This window comes from Nicotiana attenuata, unplaced genomic scaffold, assembly GCF_001879085.1.
Source record: "Nicotiana attenuata strain UT unplaced genomic scaffold, NIATTr2, whole genome shotgun sequence".
Taxonomy (NCBI): Eukaryota; Viridiplantae; Streptophyta; class Magnoliopsida; order Solanales; family Solanaceae; genus Nicotiana; species Nicotiana attenuata.
The window spans coordinates 267,211-288,126 of NW_017670379.1; the positions used below are offsets into that span (position 1 = coordinate 267,211).

Genomic DNA, 20,916 nt, shown 5'->3' on the forward strand with positions numbered 1-20,916 from the left:
GGTTTTCCGTCGGCTTCTTCTTCGATATGAGCACAATAAGCTGGCTGAATATGGATTTTCACAGGAATAGGGTCAATGAAATTTGTGTCCGGGTGCTGTATCATGGACGATAGGGTAGCCAATACGTCGGCGAACTCATTCTGGACTCTAGGGACATGCTGGAACTCTGTCTTTGTGAATCTCTTCCTCAACTCCTGTACGTGATGCAGATAAGGAAGTATCTTGGAATTCTTGGTTGCCCATTCTTCTCGGACCTGATGTATAAGCAGGTCTGAATCCCCAATCACTAGCAACTCCCGAACGTTTATGTCAATAGCCAACTTGAGCCCTAAGATGCAGGCTTCGTATTCGGCCATGTTGTTGGTGCATGGGAATCTGAGCTTCGCAAACACCGGTTCTGATACTAGGACTGCTCCTATGCCGTTTACTGCTCCATCAAAAACATTCTCCAACCGTCATAGGATTCTGCGATATCTTCTCCTATGAAGGATACCTCCTCATCAGGAAAATACGTCTTCAGAGGCTCGTATTCTCCATCCACAGGGTTTTCAGCGAGGTGATCTGCTAATGCCTGTCCTTTGATTGCTTTCTGAGTCACATAGATGATGTCGAATTCACTCAGCAGGATTTGCCATTTGGCCAGCTTGACAGTGGGCATGGGCTTCTGAAAGATGTACTTCAGCAGATCCATTCTTGATATGAGATACGTAGTATAGGCACAGAAATAGTGCCTCAGCTTCTGAGCTACCCAAGTCAGAGCACAACAAGTGCGTTCCAACAGAAAATACCGGGCCTCGTACGGGGTGAACTTCTTGCTGAGATAATAGATGGCCTGGTCCTTCCTCCCCGTTTCGTCATGTTGCCCAAGAACGCAACCGACCGCTCCATCCAACACTGCAAGGTAGAGTAGTAGGGGTCTACCTGGTTCAGGTGGAACCAAAACTGGTGGTGTTGACAGGTACTCCTAGATTCTGTCGAAGGCTTTCTGACAATCATCAGTCCATTTGGTAGCGGAGTCCTTCTTCAACATCTTAAAGATTGGCTCACAAATGACAGTGGACTGAGCTATGAACCGGCTGATGTAGTTAAGTCTTCCCAAGAAACTCATAACTTCTTTCTTGTTCTTTGGTGGTGGCAATTCTTGGATGGTTTTAATCTTTGATGGATCCAGTTCTATTCCTCAGCGACTCACAATGAACCCAAGTAGTTTTCCGGCGAGATCCCCGAATGCACACTTGGCGGGGTTCAGCTTCAGATTGTACCTTCTCAGTCTGTTGAAGAACTTCCTCAGATCTTCCATGTGGTCAGTGGCTCTTTTGGATTTGATGATGACGTCGTCTACATATACCTCGATCTCTTTGTGTATCATGTCATGGAAAATAGTAGTCATGGCCCTCATGTAGGTGGCCCCAGCATTCTTTAACCCGAATGGCATCATCTTGCAACAATACATTCCCCACGGTGTAATGAAAGCGATTTTCTCCGCGTCTTCCTCATCCATCCATATCTGATGATACCCAGCAAAACAATCGACGAATGACTGCAGTTCATGCTTGGCACAATTGTCAATTAGAATGTGTATGCTTGGCAAGGGGAAGTCGTCCTTCGGACTGGCCCGGTTGAGGTCCCGGTAGTCGACACAGACTCTAACCTTCCCGTCCTTCTTAGGTACTGGCACAATATTGGCTAACCACGTTGGATACTCTACTACCCTGAGAACTTTGGCTTTGACTTGCTTGGTGACTTCTTCCTTGATTTCAAACTCATGTCAGGTTTGAACTTCCTGAGCTTCTGCTTTACCGGGGGACATGTTGGATCGGTTGGCAATTTGTGAGCTACAATAGATGTACTGAGACCAGTCATATCATCATACGACCAGGCGAATATGTCCTCATATTCCCTTAGGAATTTCGTGTACTCTTCCTTTTCTGATGGTGACAGATGAACACTGGTGCGCGTTTCTTTGACATTTTCTGTATCTCCCAAGTTAACAACCTCAGTCTCGTCCAAGTTGGACTTACGTCTATTCTCAAAATCCCTAACTTCTTTAACAACCTCTTATTCCAGCAGATAGTAGGGATTGCGCCATGGCGCGCCAGAACTCCTCCCAAGTGTATTCATATCGTGGTACCATGTTTCTTCAGCTTGATAGGTTTGGTGATTCCCTGGAGGTTCTTGCCGAGTCCCTTGCCAGGTTCATATCCGCTCCAGTTCAGTATACTTTCAATCTTGTTATCCCACCATTTATCCTTGTCCACGGCGTTGACTCGCTCAATGTGATGGTAAGTTTCTCCGCCTATCTTCCTTCTTCCTCCGATTGCCGGGATGGTCTGGCGACTGTCTATGGGATTGCTACCGTCGCCGTGAATAATCACCTATTGGTGATTCCACTCAAACTTCACTGCCTGGTGTAGGGTTGATGCTACACCCCCAGCGGCATGAATCCAAGGTCGTCCCAGAAGCAAGTTGTAAGATGCTGGGACGTCTATTACTTGAAAGTCAACGTCGAACCAAGTCGGTCCCATTTGTAGACACAAATTGATTTCCCCAATAGTGAACCTTTGGGAACCATCAAAAGCTTTGACATTGATGGCTTCATCCTTGATCTCATGCAGGCTCTTCCCCAATGTTCTGAGAGTCACCAATGGACAAATATTGAGGCTGGACCCTTCGTCAATCAGAATTCTAGTGATGAAATGATCCTCGCACTGCACAGTGATGTGAAATGCTTTGTTGTGGCTTAGCCCTTCCGGCGGCAGCTCATCTTCGTGGAAAGTGATCTTGTGACTCTCCAATACTTGTCCTACCATGTTCGCTATTTCTCCTTCAGTTATGTTGCTGGGTACATATGCCTCACTCAGTATCTTCAACAAGGCATTCTTATGTGCATCGGAGCTTTGCAGTAGAGCTAGGATGGAGATTTGTGCCGATGTTTTATTCAGTTGGTCAACGACTGAGTACTCTTTTGCTTGTATCTTCTTCCAGAGATCATCGGGCCCAGTTTCAATAGGCCATCCAGAGGCCTGCTTACTTGATTCGGCTAAATGTTCCGGAGTACAAATCCTGCCGGTTCTTGTCATATCCTGCGCCGCAACTGCTTCTCCGGTTTTGGCTTTTCCTTTTCTCCTTGCCTCGGCTGTGTAATCCCAGGGGATGGTCTTCGTATAGAATGGTGCCATGGCTGACATTGCCACTGAGATGGGTACCCTTGCTTTGGGAGGTAACACAGCAACTTCAAATGGCGCAGGTGCCTTTGGGGACCCAAACTCAACCTCAATTGGTCCTGGCGTCTTTGCAGAAGATGGTGTTTCAAGATCGAGTGGTATGGACATGTTCACTTCAGCGTCTTCAGAGGGCTGGATCTGGACTACAATCGGATTAAGTGTGACTGTCGGTTTCTTTGGCTCGTCACCTTCAGCGATTAATCCGATCGACCCTTTCGGGTCCCAATCATCTTCTATCTCGATCATGTGAATGCCTCCGCCTTTGTGGTTAGGAAGAGGGTTATTGCGGACATTCGGAGTAGGCTCCTTTGCCACAATGATCTTGTTGTCAATCAAAGCCTGAATCTTATCCTTCAGGGAGCGGCACTCATCAATGGTATGCCCCTTCATGCCGGATGGTATGCACAGGTTTTGGTTGGGTTGATCCATTGGGAAGGGTTTTCTGGAGTTATGGCAGGGATAGGGGTGACGTAACCAGCAGCTTTAAGCCTTTCATACAGCTGGTCGATTGGTTCGGCAATGGCGGTGTATTGTTTGGGACGTCTGCGATCGAAGTTTGGTCGGGGTCTAGGGAAATTTTGGCGAGGTGATTGATAGTGAGCTTGTTGGGTATTGTAGGCTTGATAGACGTGTGCAGGTTGGGAGTATTTGGGTGAAGTAGGCTGATATGCGGGAGGTGGGGATGTTTGGTAAGTAGGCGGTGGAGCTTGGTAAGAAGGCAAAGGTGCTGGGTAATTTGAGGTAGGTTGATATGTAGGAGGGGGTATTGGGTAGGTTTGGTATTTTATTGGGGATTTTGTTCTCTGTGCAACCATCACGGCACTCACATCCCTTTTCTTGGACGTGCCACCAGACTGTAGAGCCTTGTTGGTAGCCTGTAATGCTTCAAAGTTAGTGACCATACCACTTTTGATGCCTTCCTCGATCCTCTCCCCTAGTTTGATGATGTCGGAAAATTTCTGGCCTTCGATCAACATCAACCTCTCATAATACTGTGGGTCCTGAGCCCGGACGAAAAACCTGTTCATTTGTTCTTCTTCTAAAGCCGGCCTGACCTTAGCGGCTTCTGATCTCCAACGATTAGCATACTCGCGGAATGTCTCCGTGGGTTTCTTCTTTAAGTTCTGGATGTAGAACACATCTGGTGCATTCTCCGTGTTGAATCTGAATCTGTCCATGAAATCGGATGCCATACTTACCCAATTTGACCACTTCTTCGGGTCTTGGCTAATGTACCAAGATAGAGCATCCCCTTTCAGACTTCTCATAAAGAGCTTCATGCGAATCTTTTCATCCCTTCCTACTCCGACCAGCTTGTCGCAGTATGTCCTCAAATGAACTCTGGGATCCCCGGCGCCATCGAACATCTCGAACTTGGGAGGTTTGTACCCCTCGGGCAGTTCGACATCTGGTTGAATGCAAAGGTCTTCGTAATTCAGTCCCTCGATCCCCTTGCTTACCCTGAACTCGGCTAGTCAGCTTCTTGAGTTCTGCGGCCAGATTCTTGATAAGAGAGTCTTTGTCATCAAACTCAGGCTGAATGGGGTGTGGTATGGTTTCCACATAGATGGGGGTGATATGGTGATGATCGTTTGTGGAATTTAGTGGTTCAGGGATGAGCAGTGGGGTGTTGCTTGAAGTGTGGCATGTGTTGCAGTGGTGATGGGAAGTGGATTGGTTCTGTGGTTTTGGGATGTTTTAAGGAGGTGTGGGATTTTGAGTGTTGGGGAAGTTGACATCTGGGGTAGTGAGGGAAAATGACAAGCTTGCCAAATTCTAAACTTGGTCCAGTTCTTCCTCAAATTTCAATAACTTCTGTTCGAGCTGGGTGGCACTTTCCTTGGAAACCTGAATACCCTGGGGAACCTCTACCCTTTAAACTGAGTTCTCCTTCCTGATGTTGCTCAAATCTTCCATTTTTCCCTTGTTTTTGTTTCTGATAGGACTCAGAGGAGGAGGAGGTGGCGGGCCCTTAGATCTTGTGGAATATGATGACGATGCCAGAGTACACGAACTAACCTTTGGGGACGGGGAATAAAACAAAAAGGTAACAAGTTAGTGCGGATCGTGAGAAGAAAACGTTGCAATATTTAAACACATAGTGCAAGAATATAAATCGTGTCCTAATTTGGGAGCCTCGTTGTGCCCGAGGTAGGCCTAGCGACAGGTTGATTTAGAGAACTTATAATGGTAAATGCCTCATTTTATTGATAAAAATAAGACGAATCCCCAAACGACACTAAAATTGCGGAAAATAAAATGTCACTAATGGCCATTGGCCTTACTACATTCAAAGCAAAGGAAACACTCCTAACTACTTGGTCCCAGAAGGACCTTCCCCAGACTCGGCCTCTTTAGCTCCATCGAACAGCTTCACCAGCTCACGCAGTCCCAGCAGCAAGTAGGCTCTAGCCAAGTGTCCTCCTTCGTTTCCTTCAGCATTCTGGCAGTTTTCAATCATCTAGCTCCACTAAACCCTGCTCCAGATACCCTAGTCTCTTGTTGGCGCTGACAGCCATATCTTGCCATTCTTCAATCAGCTTTTGATGGGCTTCTTGAATTTCTCGATGCTCACTCTAGCATTCCCGAATCCTCTTGCGCAATTGGTTGTACATAACCTGCACCTCAGCCTTATTGTCGATGACCCTATGACCTCGAACAAACCCTGGTTGTCCCAAGCCATCATGATTATCCTCCAGCCAAACTGAGTAGTATGGCGAACAACCAGCGTGATATCTATCCGGCTCAATAGAATCTTTCCCCAAGATGATTTTACAGTGCCACATGTGCTGAGCTTGGCAGTTATAAGGGCTATCGTTATCTTGAAAGTCGGCCCTGAAGTGACCCATCTTGTCGGCCCTTGGTATAACCTGCTTTCTTCCTGCCTGCCTCATGACTCGGAAGAGGACATAAGGATAATTTCCTCTCAGACCGATAAGTATAACAAACGATGCATCCCGAGATCGAACGATGAACTCTTCAGTACGGAACCATTCGAACATCCACTACACTTGGTCCTCTTTCAGATTTTCAAACAATTCTACCCACCCTTTAGCGTCTTCTGGTTGGGCAAACATGTTAAGCATATAGTTCATTCGCCTTGGCTGATGGAAGGCGATATGATCATCCCAGTCTCTACGTACAATCTCTTGCCGATATTCACCCCTCTGGAGGTGTTCCATGAGCCAGAGTTGAAGTAATAAGTTGCAACCTTCAAAGTGTTTGGCCCCTCGCTGACACTTTTCCAAGGCTAGGTATATCTCAGCAATGATCATAGGTACTATGCTAAAAGGATGCCTGCCAATTCCTTCCATTAAGGTCTTGGTGACCATGGCCAGTATGGTATGGATCCTAGCCTTCTTCATAGGAAATACTATCATCCCCAAAAAGCAGAACATAAAGACAAAGACTCTTCTGTGGATATGCCCCAATAATGTGAGGGCGAATTCATCCGGGTAAGTGCGTTAGGACTTGCTATGGCCGTGCCTCTTGTACAGATAGTCGAAAGGAATGTAGGAATCCTTCAAGCAGGTCAGGTATGTGTTATTCTTTAGTCCCATCATTTTGAGAAAACCCATACCCTTGCGATTTTTTGGCATAAGCAAACCCGGACTCTCCCATGGAATACCAGCTAATCCTCCCATTTCCTCGAGCAAAGGTGCCATTTCAAGGTCTCCGAAGCGGAACACCGATCTATCACAATCCCAGAATAGAGTTGCAGCCTCTATGATTTTGTTGTCGGGTTGGATTTCCAAAAGAGAAGGCAAATTTCCCAAATATTTGCGGACGAGGGTCTAATCACTGGAGTGAAGGTCTTCCTACCAGCTTAGCAACCTTGGGTGGATGTGGGTTACCATGCCGAATCTGGGGACTTCATGCCTCATTTTCTGCAAAACAAAGTGTTAGACCCTTTCCCCCGCCGAACTCGACTATTTAAACCAATAATTAGCATAGCAGCATTTAGTTCTCCAAATAAATGCACAGAACGTGGTGGTGTCCGTTTGGGTTTCAGGGAAACCTAGTGGACTTTGGGCAAGGCTATCTTAAAGAGTCGTTATGCGGACAACATAACTGACTCGGCTAGGTTTGACAGTGATGCATGCACATTTGAACAGAGTAAGGTTTCTATAGGGTGTTAGACCGGTACCCTTGAGCGGACATTTCAAGAGGGAAAGGCACGGAACCGTCGACTGCACCACTGATCGACTGGTTTTACCGCAAATATGCCTTTGCCAAATTTAGGGGGTGTAATATCGGAAGGGCGCAACCACTAATTATAAGCGTTGCTATGCTATTTTGTTTGGCATGAGTGGAATATGATGTGGAAGATGCAATTTACAAGAATGTAACAAGTTGTCACGTATTTGCACGTTCATAAAGTAATGATTACAATAATTGCTCATAATTACAACAGTATCGAAGGAAAGCGGTAAAGGCATTAAAGAAAAAAAAATAAAGAGTCAAGTCAGATTCGTAGTAGAATAGAGATAAAGACATTAAATAAAGGCAATAAATAAACAATAAAGTCACAAATAACATGAAATGGTAAAAGCCTAAAGAATTCCCCAGCAGAGTCGCCATGCTGTCGATGCCCCCTTTTTCTTAAAGGCGAAATCGGGTTTACGAAATTTTGGGGGACAACTCGTTCCCTTTTGGGAATTGGGTTTTGGAGTTCGAAGAGTCTCCACCTAATGATTAAGTGCATTAGGACACTAAAAAGGGTTTGAGTTTGAAGAACCAGAGTTTGGGTAAGGGCTAGAAATTATCTCGAGGGGAAGGTGTTAGGCACCCCTCAAGATCCACTAGTGTGGTTCCCGGCCATGTTATAATTGTGACTTCAAGTACAACTAACAAATAAGCAAATAAGGGCTTCAGATATGAGGGATTGTCATATTAAAGTTTGCAGATAAGTTAAACTTTGAAGAAAACAGAAAGGGGCTCGAATTTTGAGAAAACAAGCTTGAAAATTCTGAAAAAAAGTGATAAATAAACAAATAAAGGGAAGGGGGTCCTAGGTTTACAAATAATATGGATCACATCAATGCAATACCCGGTAATCACTCCTCAAAGAGGGGCTACACGTGGTATTAGCGCACCGGTCATCATATCCATATCTACCCTTTCCCACCCCGTTAAGGTATTAAACGCGGAATGGTTTCGTTACTTATTGCATGCTAGTACCCGCCCCAATCCTATCAGTCCCGGAGGAATTTGGGACTACTAGTCCTAAAGGGAAGGGAGATGTGGGTTTTGTATGATTTAAAAGGATAAAATTCTAGAGCGACAAACAAAACACATAAGACAGATTATGGGGAAGCACATAGCAGTTAAGGCTCAAGTAGGCCTCCTCATTCAAAGCAGCAAATTATTTAGCATGGCTTTCAAATACTGGTTAGGTCTTTAATTAAACTTAACGTAGGAAGGGTGGCTGATACATCACATATTTTCAGATAAGAAGTCCGAATTAGATCTGTCTGCTGGTTGTAATTATTAAAGACTGGTATAATTGATTAATTACCTACAGGTTTGCCTAGATGAGGCCTGTAATCATGATATCTAACATTGCAGAAGGCGTACTGATTTAAAAGAAAGATTACTGATTTTAGAAACAAACAAATTCTGTAGATATTAAACGACATTTACTACTGATTGTTACATAAGTGCAGGAGTCCTATAAGCATGGTTTCTAGGATGCAACCGATTTATTTTAACCTATAAACTGTTTGCCTCATGTGTATATGCAGAAGTGCAGAAACTTACAGACATGATTTCTAATGCAGATGAATAACTTATAGGCAGGATTTCTATATACAGATGAATATACTTATAGGCAGGATTTCTATATGCAGTAATGAATAAACTTATAGGCGGGATTTTTTATATGCAGTAATGAATAAACTTATAGGCAGGATTTTTATATGCAGATGCGAATGAACTTATAGACAGGATTTCTAAATGCAGATAAACTTATAGACATGATTTCTAATTGCATAATAAAATGACTTATAGGCATGATTTCAAATGCAGTAATGAATAAACTTATAGGCATGATTTCTAATGCAGTAATGAACAGGCTCTGATTGCAGAAGTAAACCTAAAGCATGATATCTACTCCATATGCATAACATGAGAGACCCTCCCCCATTTTTACTATACTCCCCATAGTTATTACAAATTATTACAACTTGAATGAATCCAGAAAAGTAAATTACATCAGCAATTAAAATTCCAACCAGGGAGAGCCTAATTCAGACTACTAGTCTGATACATGAAATAAACCAACTTCCAAAGATCAGATTTCCAAAGCCTTTCTCTTATTTGGGATGTGTCAAAGTTCCAAGGAGCTTCATGAACTCCAGGCAGTGCTTACATCCTAAATATCATTATAGAATTATAGTGCAGTGTGGAAGGGCCAGCCCTCAAATGTCCAAGTTCAGAGGGAACTCAAGGTCCCAAGGCAAGGCTCATAGGAGGGGGCAGAACTTAGAGTCTAGAAGTAAGTGTAAGAACAATAGAGGGGAAATTAGGGAAGGCCATGGCAGGCTGGTGGTCATGCCCAGCAATTGGGATGCTGGCACACCCCTGACCAGCCTGTCAGCTTTAAACTGGGAGTTAGGACCTATTGAAGGTCAGGTTCAAACCTGGGCAGCAATTTGGATGCTGCCAGGCCATGAACTTTAACTCAGCAAACATAGGGGAATGGGGTCTGGGGTTTCATAATAGAAGCAAGATACAAGGAAAGAAACACATATAATTTAACTACTGAACATGAACAGCAAAGTAGACAAGAGTTTAGCAACTGTAAAGCAACTACAAAGGGAAGAAACTGAAACTAAATTTAGGACATACCAGTTTCAAGGAAACAAGTAAGAAAAGCAGTAGTCTTGTAAAAGCCAAAGTGCGGACAGGAAGACATAATACTTTTAAGTGAGAGTTCAGAAGAGATTGTGAAATCGTATAGTTTGAAGTGTGTTCAATCGTGTGTGCCTTGTGAAAAAAGGGTCGTGTATTTATAGTGTGAAAGTCATGAGAAAATAAGGTAAGAAAATAATTGAAGACTGATTGTCAATCAATTACATAAGACTCCCTTTAATTAAGGGATTCAAATTCAAACGGGTATAAAACAATTAAGGAAAGAAATTAATCAAACGCTTGTGTAAAACATGCAATTGAAGGCAAATACATAAAGGTTATTTAAGGACGGGGTTTCTGAAATACATGGTTGTACAATTTAAGGAAAGAAAATCAATTAACAGCCACGAAATCACAAGGCCTGAGATTTGGTATGAATGAACCGAGTCAGAAAGATGGAAAAGGTTTTAACTTAAGGAAAATCCGCAAACAATCAATTAGACCTATTAAAAAGGAATTCTGAGTCAATCACTAGTTTCAAAACCTTTTTGAAGAAGGATTCATCACATATAAACCATACAGACACATTAAACATGTAAGAAACTTGTCGAGCCATTGTATAATCAGTAGGAACTCCGGTGTAGGAGAGTTTTAGCAAAAAGTTCAGAATTGTACAAAAGATGTCAAAACTTAGTTCAGAGACTCAAAGTCAGTCTGAAGGAGTTAAGGGTTCTAAACAAAACCTTAGTTCACATAATCAAACCTCGGCGGAATCCCCAAATTCTAGGGTTTCCACCTAGCATCAAATGCAGGGATGAGGAGGCAAGTAGTCGAAACAGGCTCAGAGGCTTCCTTCAGGAACCCATGAGAAAACATGCAAACACAGTAGAAAGAGTAGAAGAAACATGCTTAAGGTTTTTTTTTTCAGAAGAAACCTAAACAAGGATCAGTAGAAGGAAAATAGCAAAGAACACAGTAGAAAGGTATAGTATAGCAGGACATAGTAGAAGAAATACCAGAACATAGTAGAAAGCACTTGAGAACATAATATGGAAAACATGGTAGAAGAAACACAAGCGTGAACCATATAGAACACAGTAAAGAACATTCAAGAATGGAGTATAAAACTCAGTAAAAGAACATACAAGAACATGGTAAAAGAAAAAATTTAAGAACACAGTAGAAAGCAAGTGAGAACATGATATAGGAAACACAGTAAGAGAAACAATACGAATAACAAAGAAGAAAATCATAAAACACTTAAGCACTTTCCAGAAAACCCTAAATCGGAAAATAATGGTTTTGAAAGTAATTTTCAAAAGAAAAATTAGGGAAATCATTTGAAAACTCAAGTAGAGCATAGATACACAACAGATCTAAAAAGAATTGGAGAAAACCTTGAAAGGTTAGGGTTTCAGAAGAACCCTAGAACGAGAAGGCATTGAAAAGTCACCGATCGGAGTCGGAGAAGGTCGGAATCAGACTCAGAAGGCTAGGATACGCCGGAGCAAGGCCGGAGATGGCCGGAAACCTCGAGTCGACGAAGGTCTGAGTGAAGACCTTCGAGGTCTGGCCTCGAATCTTCAGGTATCAGGCACATAGGAGTAATAGGAGGTGAGTATAGGCCATCCTTGGCCTGAGAGGCCATGGATTCCGGTGAGTTGGAGGTTGAAAATGGTAGAAGGTGATTAGGGTTTCAACAACATTCGAGAGAGTTTGAGAGGGGGAGGGTATTTAGAGGCGGCTGGCTAAACGAATAATGGGGGATTAGGGTATGGTGGGGAGTTAAAAATGGCAAGGAGGAATCCTGGCCGTTGATCAAAATGATCAACGGCTCGGATTAAAAGCATAAGCCGGGCGGGCTTTTGGATTGGGTTGGGGCCGGGTTAAAAATGGAATTGGGCTGGTTTAATTGGGGTTGGGGTTGGGTCAGTTTAAGGGTTAAAATTGAAAGGAAATGGGGCTATATTTGAAATAAGATTAGGCTAAATGTTAAATAGCCAATTTCCCCTTTATTTATAAAAATAGTAAAATGATTTAAAAAGCAAATTGAATGTACTGAAACAATTAATAGTATATAAACATTAATTTAAAAATACTGGACTCAATTTTACAATTACAAAATGCTATTAATCTCAAAGTAGGCTATAATTGCAATTATATGCAATTTAGTCTTTTAAATACCAAATAAATTTGTAAAAATATACAAAAATCACCTTAACTATATTTTGGTGTAAATATGAGAATAAAATAAGTTATTCATCAAAATGATAATTTTGGGAATAACTATTGATTTTTGTACTGCTAAAATGGATAATAAATTGATTTTAAAATCTTTAAAAATTAGGGAAAATGCCAAAACGCTTAGCTATGCTTATATATGCATATATATGCTATTTTGAGAGTATTTTGTACATGGAAGTTATATAGGAAAAAATTGGGTATCAACAACCGGGTGTCTTGGTAGTGTGGAATTGTAGTAATTTTAAGAACTGCATGGTCTGAGGCTTGAACCATGCCTGTGCTTTTTTGTTAAACCACCTCGTTGAACGTTGAGACATTCCCTTTTATGAAATAAAACAATTATTTCCCTAAAAATCATTGAAAATTTATCTTTTATTTTATTTATACTCAAATTTTCCTTTCCGCAATCAAATTAAGAAGAAAACCACGTTCCGCGATTATGACACGTTACGAAACCCTCGAGCAGAACGATCTGGAATACGAAGAGTACAATGAGAGTATGATGCCCGAGAACCTACCACAAGAGATCGAACAGCTAGAAAGTGAGAAGAAGCCCAACCTCGAAGAGACATGGGTGATCAATCTGGGAAGTGAAGAAGATGTAAAAGAGAATCGAATCAGCATTCACTTAAAGGCAGAACATAAGGAAGAATTGGTAGAGCTCCTCCGACAATACATCGATGTATTCTCCTAGTCGTATGATGACATGCCTGGATTAAGTACTGATATCCTCTGGCACCGATTGCCCCCCGATCCCGCCAAGCCACCAGTCAAGCAGAGACCTAGGAAATTCAAGTCTTATTTTAGTCTAAGAATTAAAGAAGAAGTTATCAAGCAGATAAAAGCAAATGTGGTAAGGGTCACTAATTACCCTAACCTATTGGAGAACATCGTACTAATGTCAAAGAAGGAGGGGAAGATTAGGATATGCATGGATTATCGAGATCTCAACAAATCAAGTCCCAAAGACGACTTTCCTCTACCAAACATCCATATCCTTATTGACAACTGTGTGAAGCATGATTTACAATCATTTGTGGATTGTCTCACTGGATATCACCAGATTCTCATGCACAAAGAAGATGCAGAGAATACAACATTCACCACACCATAAGAGGGTTTATTGCTACAGAGTCATGGCATTCAGTCATAAGAATGTCGGTGCCACCTACATGAGGGCCATGACGACTCTTTTTCATGACATGATCCACAAAGAGATTGAAGTATACGTGGATGACATCATCATTAAATCACACAAAAGTTTGGATCATTTAAGTGATTTGAGGAACTTCTTTGAACGGCTGCAAAGTTACAATTTGAAGATGAACCCTGTGAAGTGTGCATTTGGAGTTCCTAAAAGAAAACTGTTAGGTTTCTTTGTCAGTAGAAAGGGGATAGAGCTGGATCCCTCGAAGATCAAGGCTATTCAAGACTTACCTCCTCCCAATAGCAAGAACGACGTAATGAGTTTCCTTGGATGATTGATTTACACCGTCATAGCCTATTCAACAGTAATCTGGAAATTGATTTTCAAGTTATTGAAGAAAGACGCCGCTATAAAATGGATAGAAGAATGCCAGAAAGCTTTTGACAGAATCAAGGAGTATTTATCTAGTCCATCAGTGTTCGTTCCTCCTGAACGTGTGAAGTCACCGCTACTATAATTATCCGTCTTGGTCAATGCAATGGTTGGGCAACACGACGAGACTAGAAAGAAGGAGCAAGCTATATACTACCTGAGCAAGAAATTCATTCCATATGAAGCCATCTACATCTTGTTAGAGTGGACATGTTGTGCTTTGACTTGGATCGCTCAGAAGTTAAGACATTACTTGTCGGAATATACCACAGATATCCAAACTCAACCCACTCAAGTACATCTTCCACAAGTCGATGCCTACGGGAAAGCTAGCCAAATTGCAGATTCTTCTATGAATTTGACAACGTGCACGTGATGCAGAAGGCTACCAAAGGACAAGCATTGGCCGATCATCTCGCAGAAAACTCTTGACAAGGATTATGAGCAACTTACCATGTATTTCCCAAATGATGAAGTGTTATTTACTAGGGAGGACATTTCAGAAGTCGTACCTATGATGGAAGATGTTTTTCGATGGGGCTACAAATTTCAAGGGAGTAGGAATCAGGGCAGTCCTAATCTCTGAATCGGGACAACATTATCTGGTTTTAGCTAAGATAAGGTTCCCTCATATAAATAATATGGCTGATTAGATGTGCATCATTGGGATCTCGATGGCGGCGGACATGAATATCAAGGAACTTTTGGCTATAGGAGATTCTGATTGTGTAAAAATCAGAATTGACCACTAAGAATGTCAAGATCATTTCGTACTTTCATTGTGTAAAGGAACTGCGTAAGAAGTTCCCCAAGATCGAGTTCAAGCATGTCCACAAAATCCAGAATGAGTTCACCGATGCTCTTGCAACACTGTCATCCATGATTCAATATCCAAACAAGAATTACATCGATCGCATCGAGATAGAGATCTCAAACCAGCATGCATATTGTTTCCACGTAGGAGAAGAGCCAGATGGAAAGCCTTGGTACCATGACATCAAAAGGTTCTTAGAGGTAAGAGAATATCAAGAGAATGTAACTAACAGTCAAAAACGAGCATTGAGGAGACTAGAAAATCACTTTTTCGTTAACGAGGAAGTCCTATATAGGAGGATCCTAGACATGGGTCTGTTAAGGTGTGTAGATGTTGCTAAAGCAACAAAGTTATTGGAAGAGATACACGCAGGAATGTGCGAGCCTCACATGAATGGTTTCACTCTAGCCAGGAAGATTCTAAGAGCTGGATACTTTTGGATGATAGTGGAAGGGATAGCATTCGCTATGTGCAGAAATGTCACCAGTGTCAAACTCACGGGGATCTCATCCGGGTTCAGCCAAATAAATTAAACATAATGGGTTCTCATTGGTCGTTTGCCACTTGGGGCATGGATGTAATTGGACTTATAGAACCGGCCACATCAAATGGACATCGTATCATCTTGGTAGCCATCGATTACTTCACCAAATGAGACAAAGATTTCACATACAAGGCTGTTACAATGAAGGTGTTGAAGATTTCATATGTAACAACATAGTCTGCCGATTTGGGATTCCAGAGTTAATCATAAATGACAATGCTGCCATTCTCAACAGCAATCCCATGAGGGAAATTTGTGAGAAGTTCAAAATAATTCATCGTAATTGCACAGCATACATGCCACGGATGAATGGAGTAGTTGAAGCAGCCAACAAAAACATTAAGAGGATCTTACGAAAGATAGTGGACAATCACAAGCAATGGTATGAGAAACTATTGTTTGCCCTACTTGGTTGCCACACTACTATGAGGATATCTACCGGGGCAACACCATACATGTTGGTATATGGCACCGAAGCTGTAATACATGCAGAGGTGGAGATACCATATTTGAGAGTAATCCAGGAAGCCAAGTTGGATGGTGCAGAATGGATACTTGTCCGGCAAGAACAACTCATGCTCATTGATGAAAAGAGGATGGATACAGTGTGTCATGGTCAGCTATATCAAAATAGGTCTCACTATCTGAAATCCCAATTAAACGCTTAACCCTTCAGTTGCTTAACTTAATGAAGTAACTAAATATTTAAAAGAACTAGGCCTAGGAATCAAAATGGTATGATAATTCACATTTTGGTCTCTTCAAAGGTAGAATTCAAATGCAATATAATCGACCTTTGATATTTTTGAGAACAATTAATAGCGGGGTAAAATTGAAAAAGTACGACTAATTGTTTATTTATTCTTGTAAAACAAAAAGTATTTTGAAATATCTATTTAAGAAAAATATGATAATTAAGTAAGAACGAAGGAAATATTTAATTCGTTAGTTGGGTTCATGAGGCCTAATATGCATAAGTGGTGGTCTCAAATTTAAACGTCGGTCCTGTAGTGTTAAACACAAATAGTAACTTAATTATAGTACTTGTATAATACTTGTAAGCTTTGGATGGTTGTTGTTAGTTGTATCGTATTGTATTGTTTTCCCAAACAAAGTTTGTTTTGATTGTTTAGTTAAAATTAGTTGTATTATATTTGTAACGACCCGACCGGTCGTTTTGAGCCCTAGCGCGCCGTTCAGTAGTTCGAGGCCATGAGCAGCTTCAATTCAGGTATTTTGACTTGTACGCGTGGTCGGAATTAAATTTCGGGAAGTTCGGGTTGACTTGGAGAGGAAATTCTCATTTCAGAAGCTTTAAGTTGAAAGAATTAGCTAAGATCGGATTTTTGAGTAAACGACCTCGGAATCAGGATTCCAAGGTTCCAGCAGGTTCGTATGATGATTTCGGACTCGGGCGTACGTCCGGGTCGGGTTTTGGATGACCCGGGAGCGTTTTGGCGCCTATTGTGGAAGTTAGCATTTTGGAAGAAATTTTATAAGTTTGGGTTGAAGTGCGTTTCATTGTTATCGATGTCTGTTTGGGATTCTGAGTCAGGGAGTAGCTCCGTATGGTGATTCTGGAGTTGGGAGCGCTATCGGAAGTGAATTCGGAGGTCTGTGGGTCATTTTGGAGTCATTTAGCTAAAGATAGAAGTTGAAGGTTTTTAAAGAGTTTGACCGGAAGTTGACTTTTGATATCGGGCTCGAATTTTTATTCCGGAAGTTAGAGTAGGTCTGTAATGTCAAATATGACTTGTGTGCAAAATTTGGGGTCAATCGAACGTGATTTGATAGGTTTAAACATCGAGAGTAGAAGTTCGAAGTTCTAAAGTTCATAAAGCTTGGATTGGAGGTCGATTCGTGGTTTTAGCATTGTTTGTTATGATTTGAGGCCTCGAGCAAGTCTGTAATGTGTTTTGGGACTGGTTGGTATGATTAGTTGGGGTCTTGGGGGCCTCGGGTGGATTCCGGGTGGTTAACGGATCGAAAATGGAATTTTGGAAAAGGCTGAAGTGGCTGGTATCTGGTATGACCGCACCTGCGAGGGTTTCGCCGCAGGTGCGGAGCCATAGAAGCGGCTAGGACGGCGCAGATGCGGTTTTGGGGTCAGGAATGAAGAGACCGCAGATATGGTCGTGGGGCCGCAGAAGCGGGACCGCACCTGCGGTGGACGAGGTGCAGAAGCGGAAGGGAGGCCTAGTGAGCATAACCGCAGAAGCGGAAGGTTGTCCCACACCTGCGGAACCGCAGAAGCGGTCATAGGACTGCAGGTGTGGAAAGTGCTGGAGGCAGTGGCTCTTTTGAAAATCTGGGGTTTGGTCATTCGCCCCTATTTTTCATTTGGTGTGGGAGATTTTGGAGAGCTTCAAGTGGGATTATTCATCATCAACGATAAGTTAAGCCAATCCCATCCTTGAGTTAAATACATCGATTATGTATAGATTTTAGCATGTGAATTGGTAGAAATTTGGGGTTTTGGTAGAAAGACCTAGAAATTAATATTCTTGGAATTTGACCACGATTTTGGGTATGGAATTTAGAGAAAATTATATACTTGAGTTCGTGAGGCTATGGGTAAACTTATTCTTCGAAAATTTTTGAAATCCGGGCGCGTGGGCCCGAGGGCATTTTTCTCAACTTTCCGATTGGGGTTGGGAATTGTTATAAATTGGATTAATATGAGTAGTTTATCGTATATTAATGGATTTGCATAACTATTGGCTAGTTTTGGACCGTTGTGCATCAGTTTGAGTTTTCGGAAGGGCGTGAAAGGTCGGTAATGGATCTTCGGAGCGAGGTGAGTCTCCTTTCTAACCTTGTAAGAGGGAATTGTCCCCATAGGTGAATTAATTGGTAATGTGCTCCTATTTGTGGGGGCTACGTACGCACGAGGTGACGAGAGTCCGTGCGTAGCTACTATTATGTTATTGTCCGGGTAGTCTAGGACCCAAAAGCATGTTGTACTTAGAATACTTGTAATGTTATTGATAGTTTGAATTGCTTAAATCCTATCGAATTGATAAATGAATTTCTAAAAGGATTAAATTTCATTTTCTTAAATCGTTAAAAGAGTATTGGCTATTATTTGGATAAATGTTCCCGATAAATTCTTAATTGGCTGTTTGAGCGTGTATTACTACGTGTACCTGCGTCGCATGTATGATTCGCGAGCAGGGTGATTGTTTATTTAAGTTTGACCGCGTCGCACGTATGATTCGCGAGCGGGGTAATAGATGCATCTATGGTTCGTGTCGTTCGGCCCTCGGCAGTGCACATTTTACATTTATGTTGGATCGGGCCGTACGACCTCGGCGTGAGTTGCGCATTCTTATATTGCTTGCCATGATATTTATTGACATTGGTAGCTGCTCTCCCAACTTGATACAGTTGTTAATTAAAGGATTATGGATCTGGAGGCTTTTTATAAAAAGAAACTTTTTACCTATCTAGTAATTCATTTGAATCTATTGTTGTTCTTAAAAAATCCGTGAGTCATCGCTTTAATAATATTATTATTGGACCTTTAGTAAGTGTCGAAGTTGCCATCTCGTCTCTACTTCTTCGACATTAGGCGGGATACTTACTGAGTACACGTTCTTTTTGTACTCATACTACACTTCTGTGCATTTTTGTTGCACAGGCACATGCGCCACTAATGGCTTAGCAGGCGTAGCAGCATGATTGACACGGAGACTAGGTGAGCTGTATTTCCTCGAGGAGACCCGTAGCTAGTATAGTCTCTCTCAGGATTTTATTTATTTTCTGTCCAATTGTATTTCGGACAGCTGTTGTACTTTATTCGAGTTTTTCTTAGAAATTGCACATGCACTTGTGACACCGGGTTCTGGGATGGTTGTAAAGTATTTTTGTATCAACTGCTTATTATTTAATTTGATTTGATATGATTATCTTTTAAATTGGTAAATCTAAAGAAAAGTCATAGTTTTCAAGAGTATTGAAATGAGAATTTAATTAAGTATTTTGGGTTGGTTGCCTGACAGTGGTGTCCGGTGCCATCACGACCTTTAGTGTAATTTGGGTCGTGACAACATGGTATCAGAGCACTATGTTCCTAGGGTCTCAAGAATCATGAGCAAGTCTAGTAGAGTCCCGCAGATCAGTACGGAGACGTCTGTACTTATCTTTGGGAGGCTGCAGGACTGTTAGTGTCACGATCCCAAGCCGGACCGGTCGTGATGGCGCCTCTCCTGAAGACAAGGCCAGCCGACACAACACCCATATTAACCCTTTAATCATTAAGAGTCATTTTTTAATCCTTTAATTAAACAAATGGTTCATAATATAAGCCTAACTGAACAGTGCGGAAATAACCTACAAGCCCGACATCGGGGTGTCACTAGTCATGAGCATCTATTACAACTGTCTAACTACATCAAGACCAACATGATCGGAAGAAGTCACAATTTATGCATAAGGAAGAATGAAGAGGCAGAAAGCAGAGCCACGATCGCCAGGCAACTACCTTGCTAACTCCGATGAAACTGCCACCAAGCTCAGAAATACCTGAATCTGCACACGAGGTGCAGGGAGTAATGTGAGTACTCCAACCCAGTAAGTAATAAGAGTAAATAAAGACTGAGCAGTAGAAAAAAATGAATCCACATTTATGTTAAACTCAATAAGCACATCAGGCTTCCAAATCAAAATACGAGTCAATCGTCTCATTTAAAATACAGCTTTTGGTAAAAATCATTTAAAAATATCTTCCAAGAGTTTTAGTAGGGGTTCAATACCATTTTTAATAAAAGAGCTGAAAACCATAATCGGCCCCTCGGGCAAAACATAGTTCATAAACAACCCCCTCGGGCAAAATAGGAGTCAAAAACACCTCCTAACAAGAAAATCTCAGTGGAAATAACAAAAGCCAAATCAATGATTAAGTTCTGAGCATCTCATAAACTCCAGCTTAAATGAAGGTTGTTTAAAACATTTATTCAACATTTTCGACAGAGGCTCAGTATAAAGACGAGTGAAAGCAGTCAATAATTCAACATCTTCAATAGAAACTCACTTAAATAGGAGTGAAAATCAATAAGTTCATAAACAGGCCCCTCAAGCAAAGCATCACTCATGTGCATGTATATATCTATTGCCCCTCGGGCTAGCCTCTCAGTCACTCGTGACTCAACTCTTACCAACCAGCGCTCACACTCAGCACTCACGCTCAGTAGGCACCATATAGTAACCGCTGCGGCGTGCAGCCCGATCCATATATCGCTGCGGCGTGCAGCCCGATCCATATATATAGTCGACTGCGCTCACTGGGGGTGTGCAGACTCCGGAGGGGCTCCTACAGCCCAAGCGCTATATCGCTGCGGCGTGCAGCCCGATCCAACATATCGCTGCGGCGTGCAGCCCGATCCATAGATATATAATCCTCACAACCAGGCCCTCGGCCTCTCTCAGTCATTAACCTCACAATCAGACTCTCAGTCTATCTCAGTCATCAACTCACGATCACTCGGACCATCAGTAGAACAGGGAACCCAGCTCAAACAGTTTTTACATTTTTTTAAGAATTATAGTGATAAAACCAGATTTGAACAATAACCAGGTAAAAACATGACTGAGGATATGCTTTCAAAACAAATAGAGTGAGGAAAAATAGTAAAAATGCCCTTAAGGGTCTCAACAGGTC

General features: G+C 42.0%; 1 protein-coding gene across 1 annotated transcript; it reads left to right on the top strand.

Moving 5' to 3' along the window:
• The first annotated feature begins 14,573 nt into the window (after nt 1-14,573).
• On the top strand, nt 14,574-15,246 carry LOC109238609. The gene is made up of 2 exons (XM_019405099.1): nt 14,574-14,627; nt 14,689-15,246. Exons 1-2 carry the CDS (start codon nt 14,574-14,576, stop codon nt 15,244-15,246), a joined length of 612 nt encoding a protein of 203 aa, XP_019260644.1.
• The last annotated feature ends 5,670 nt before the right edge of the window (nt 15,247-20,916 follow it).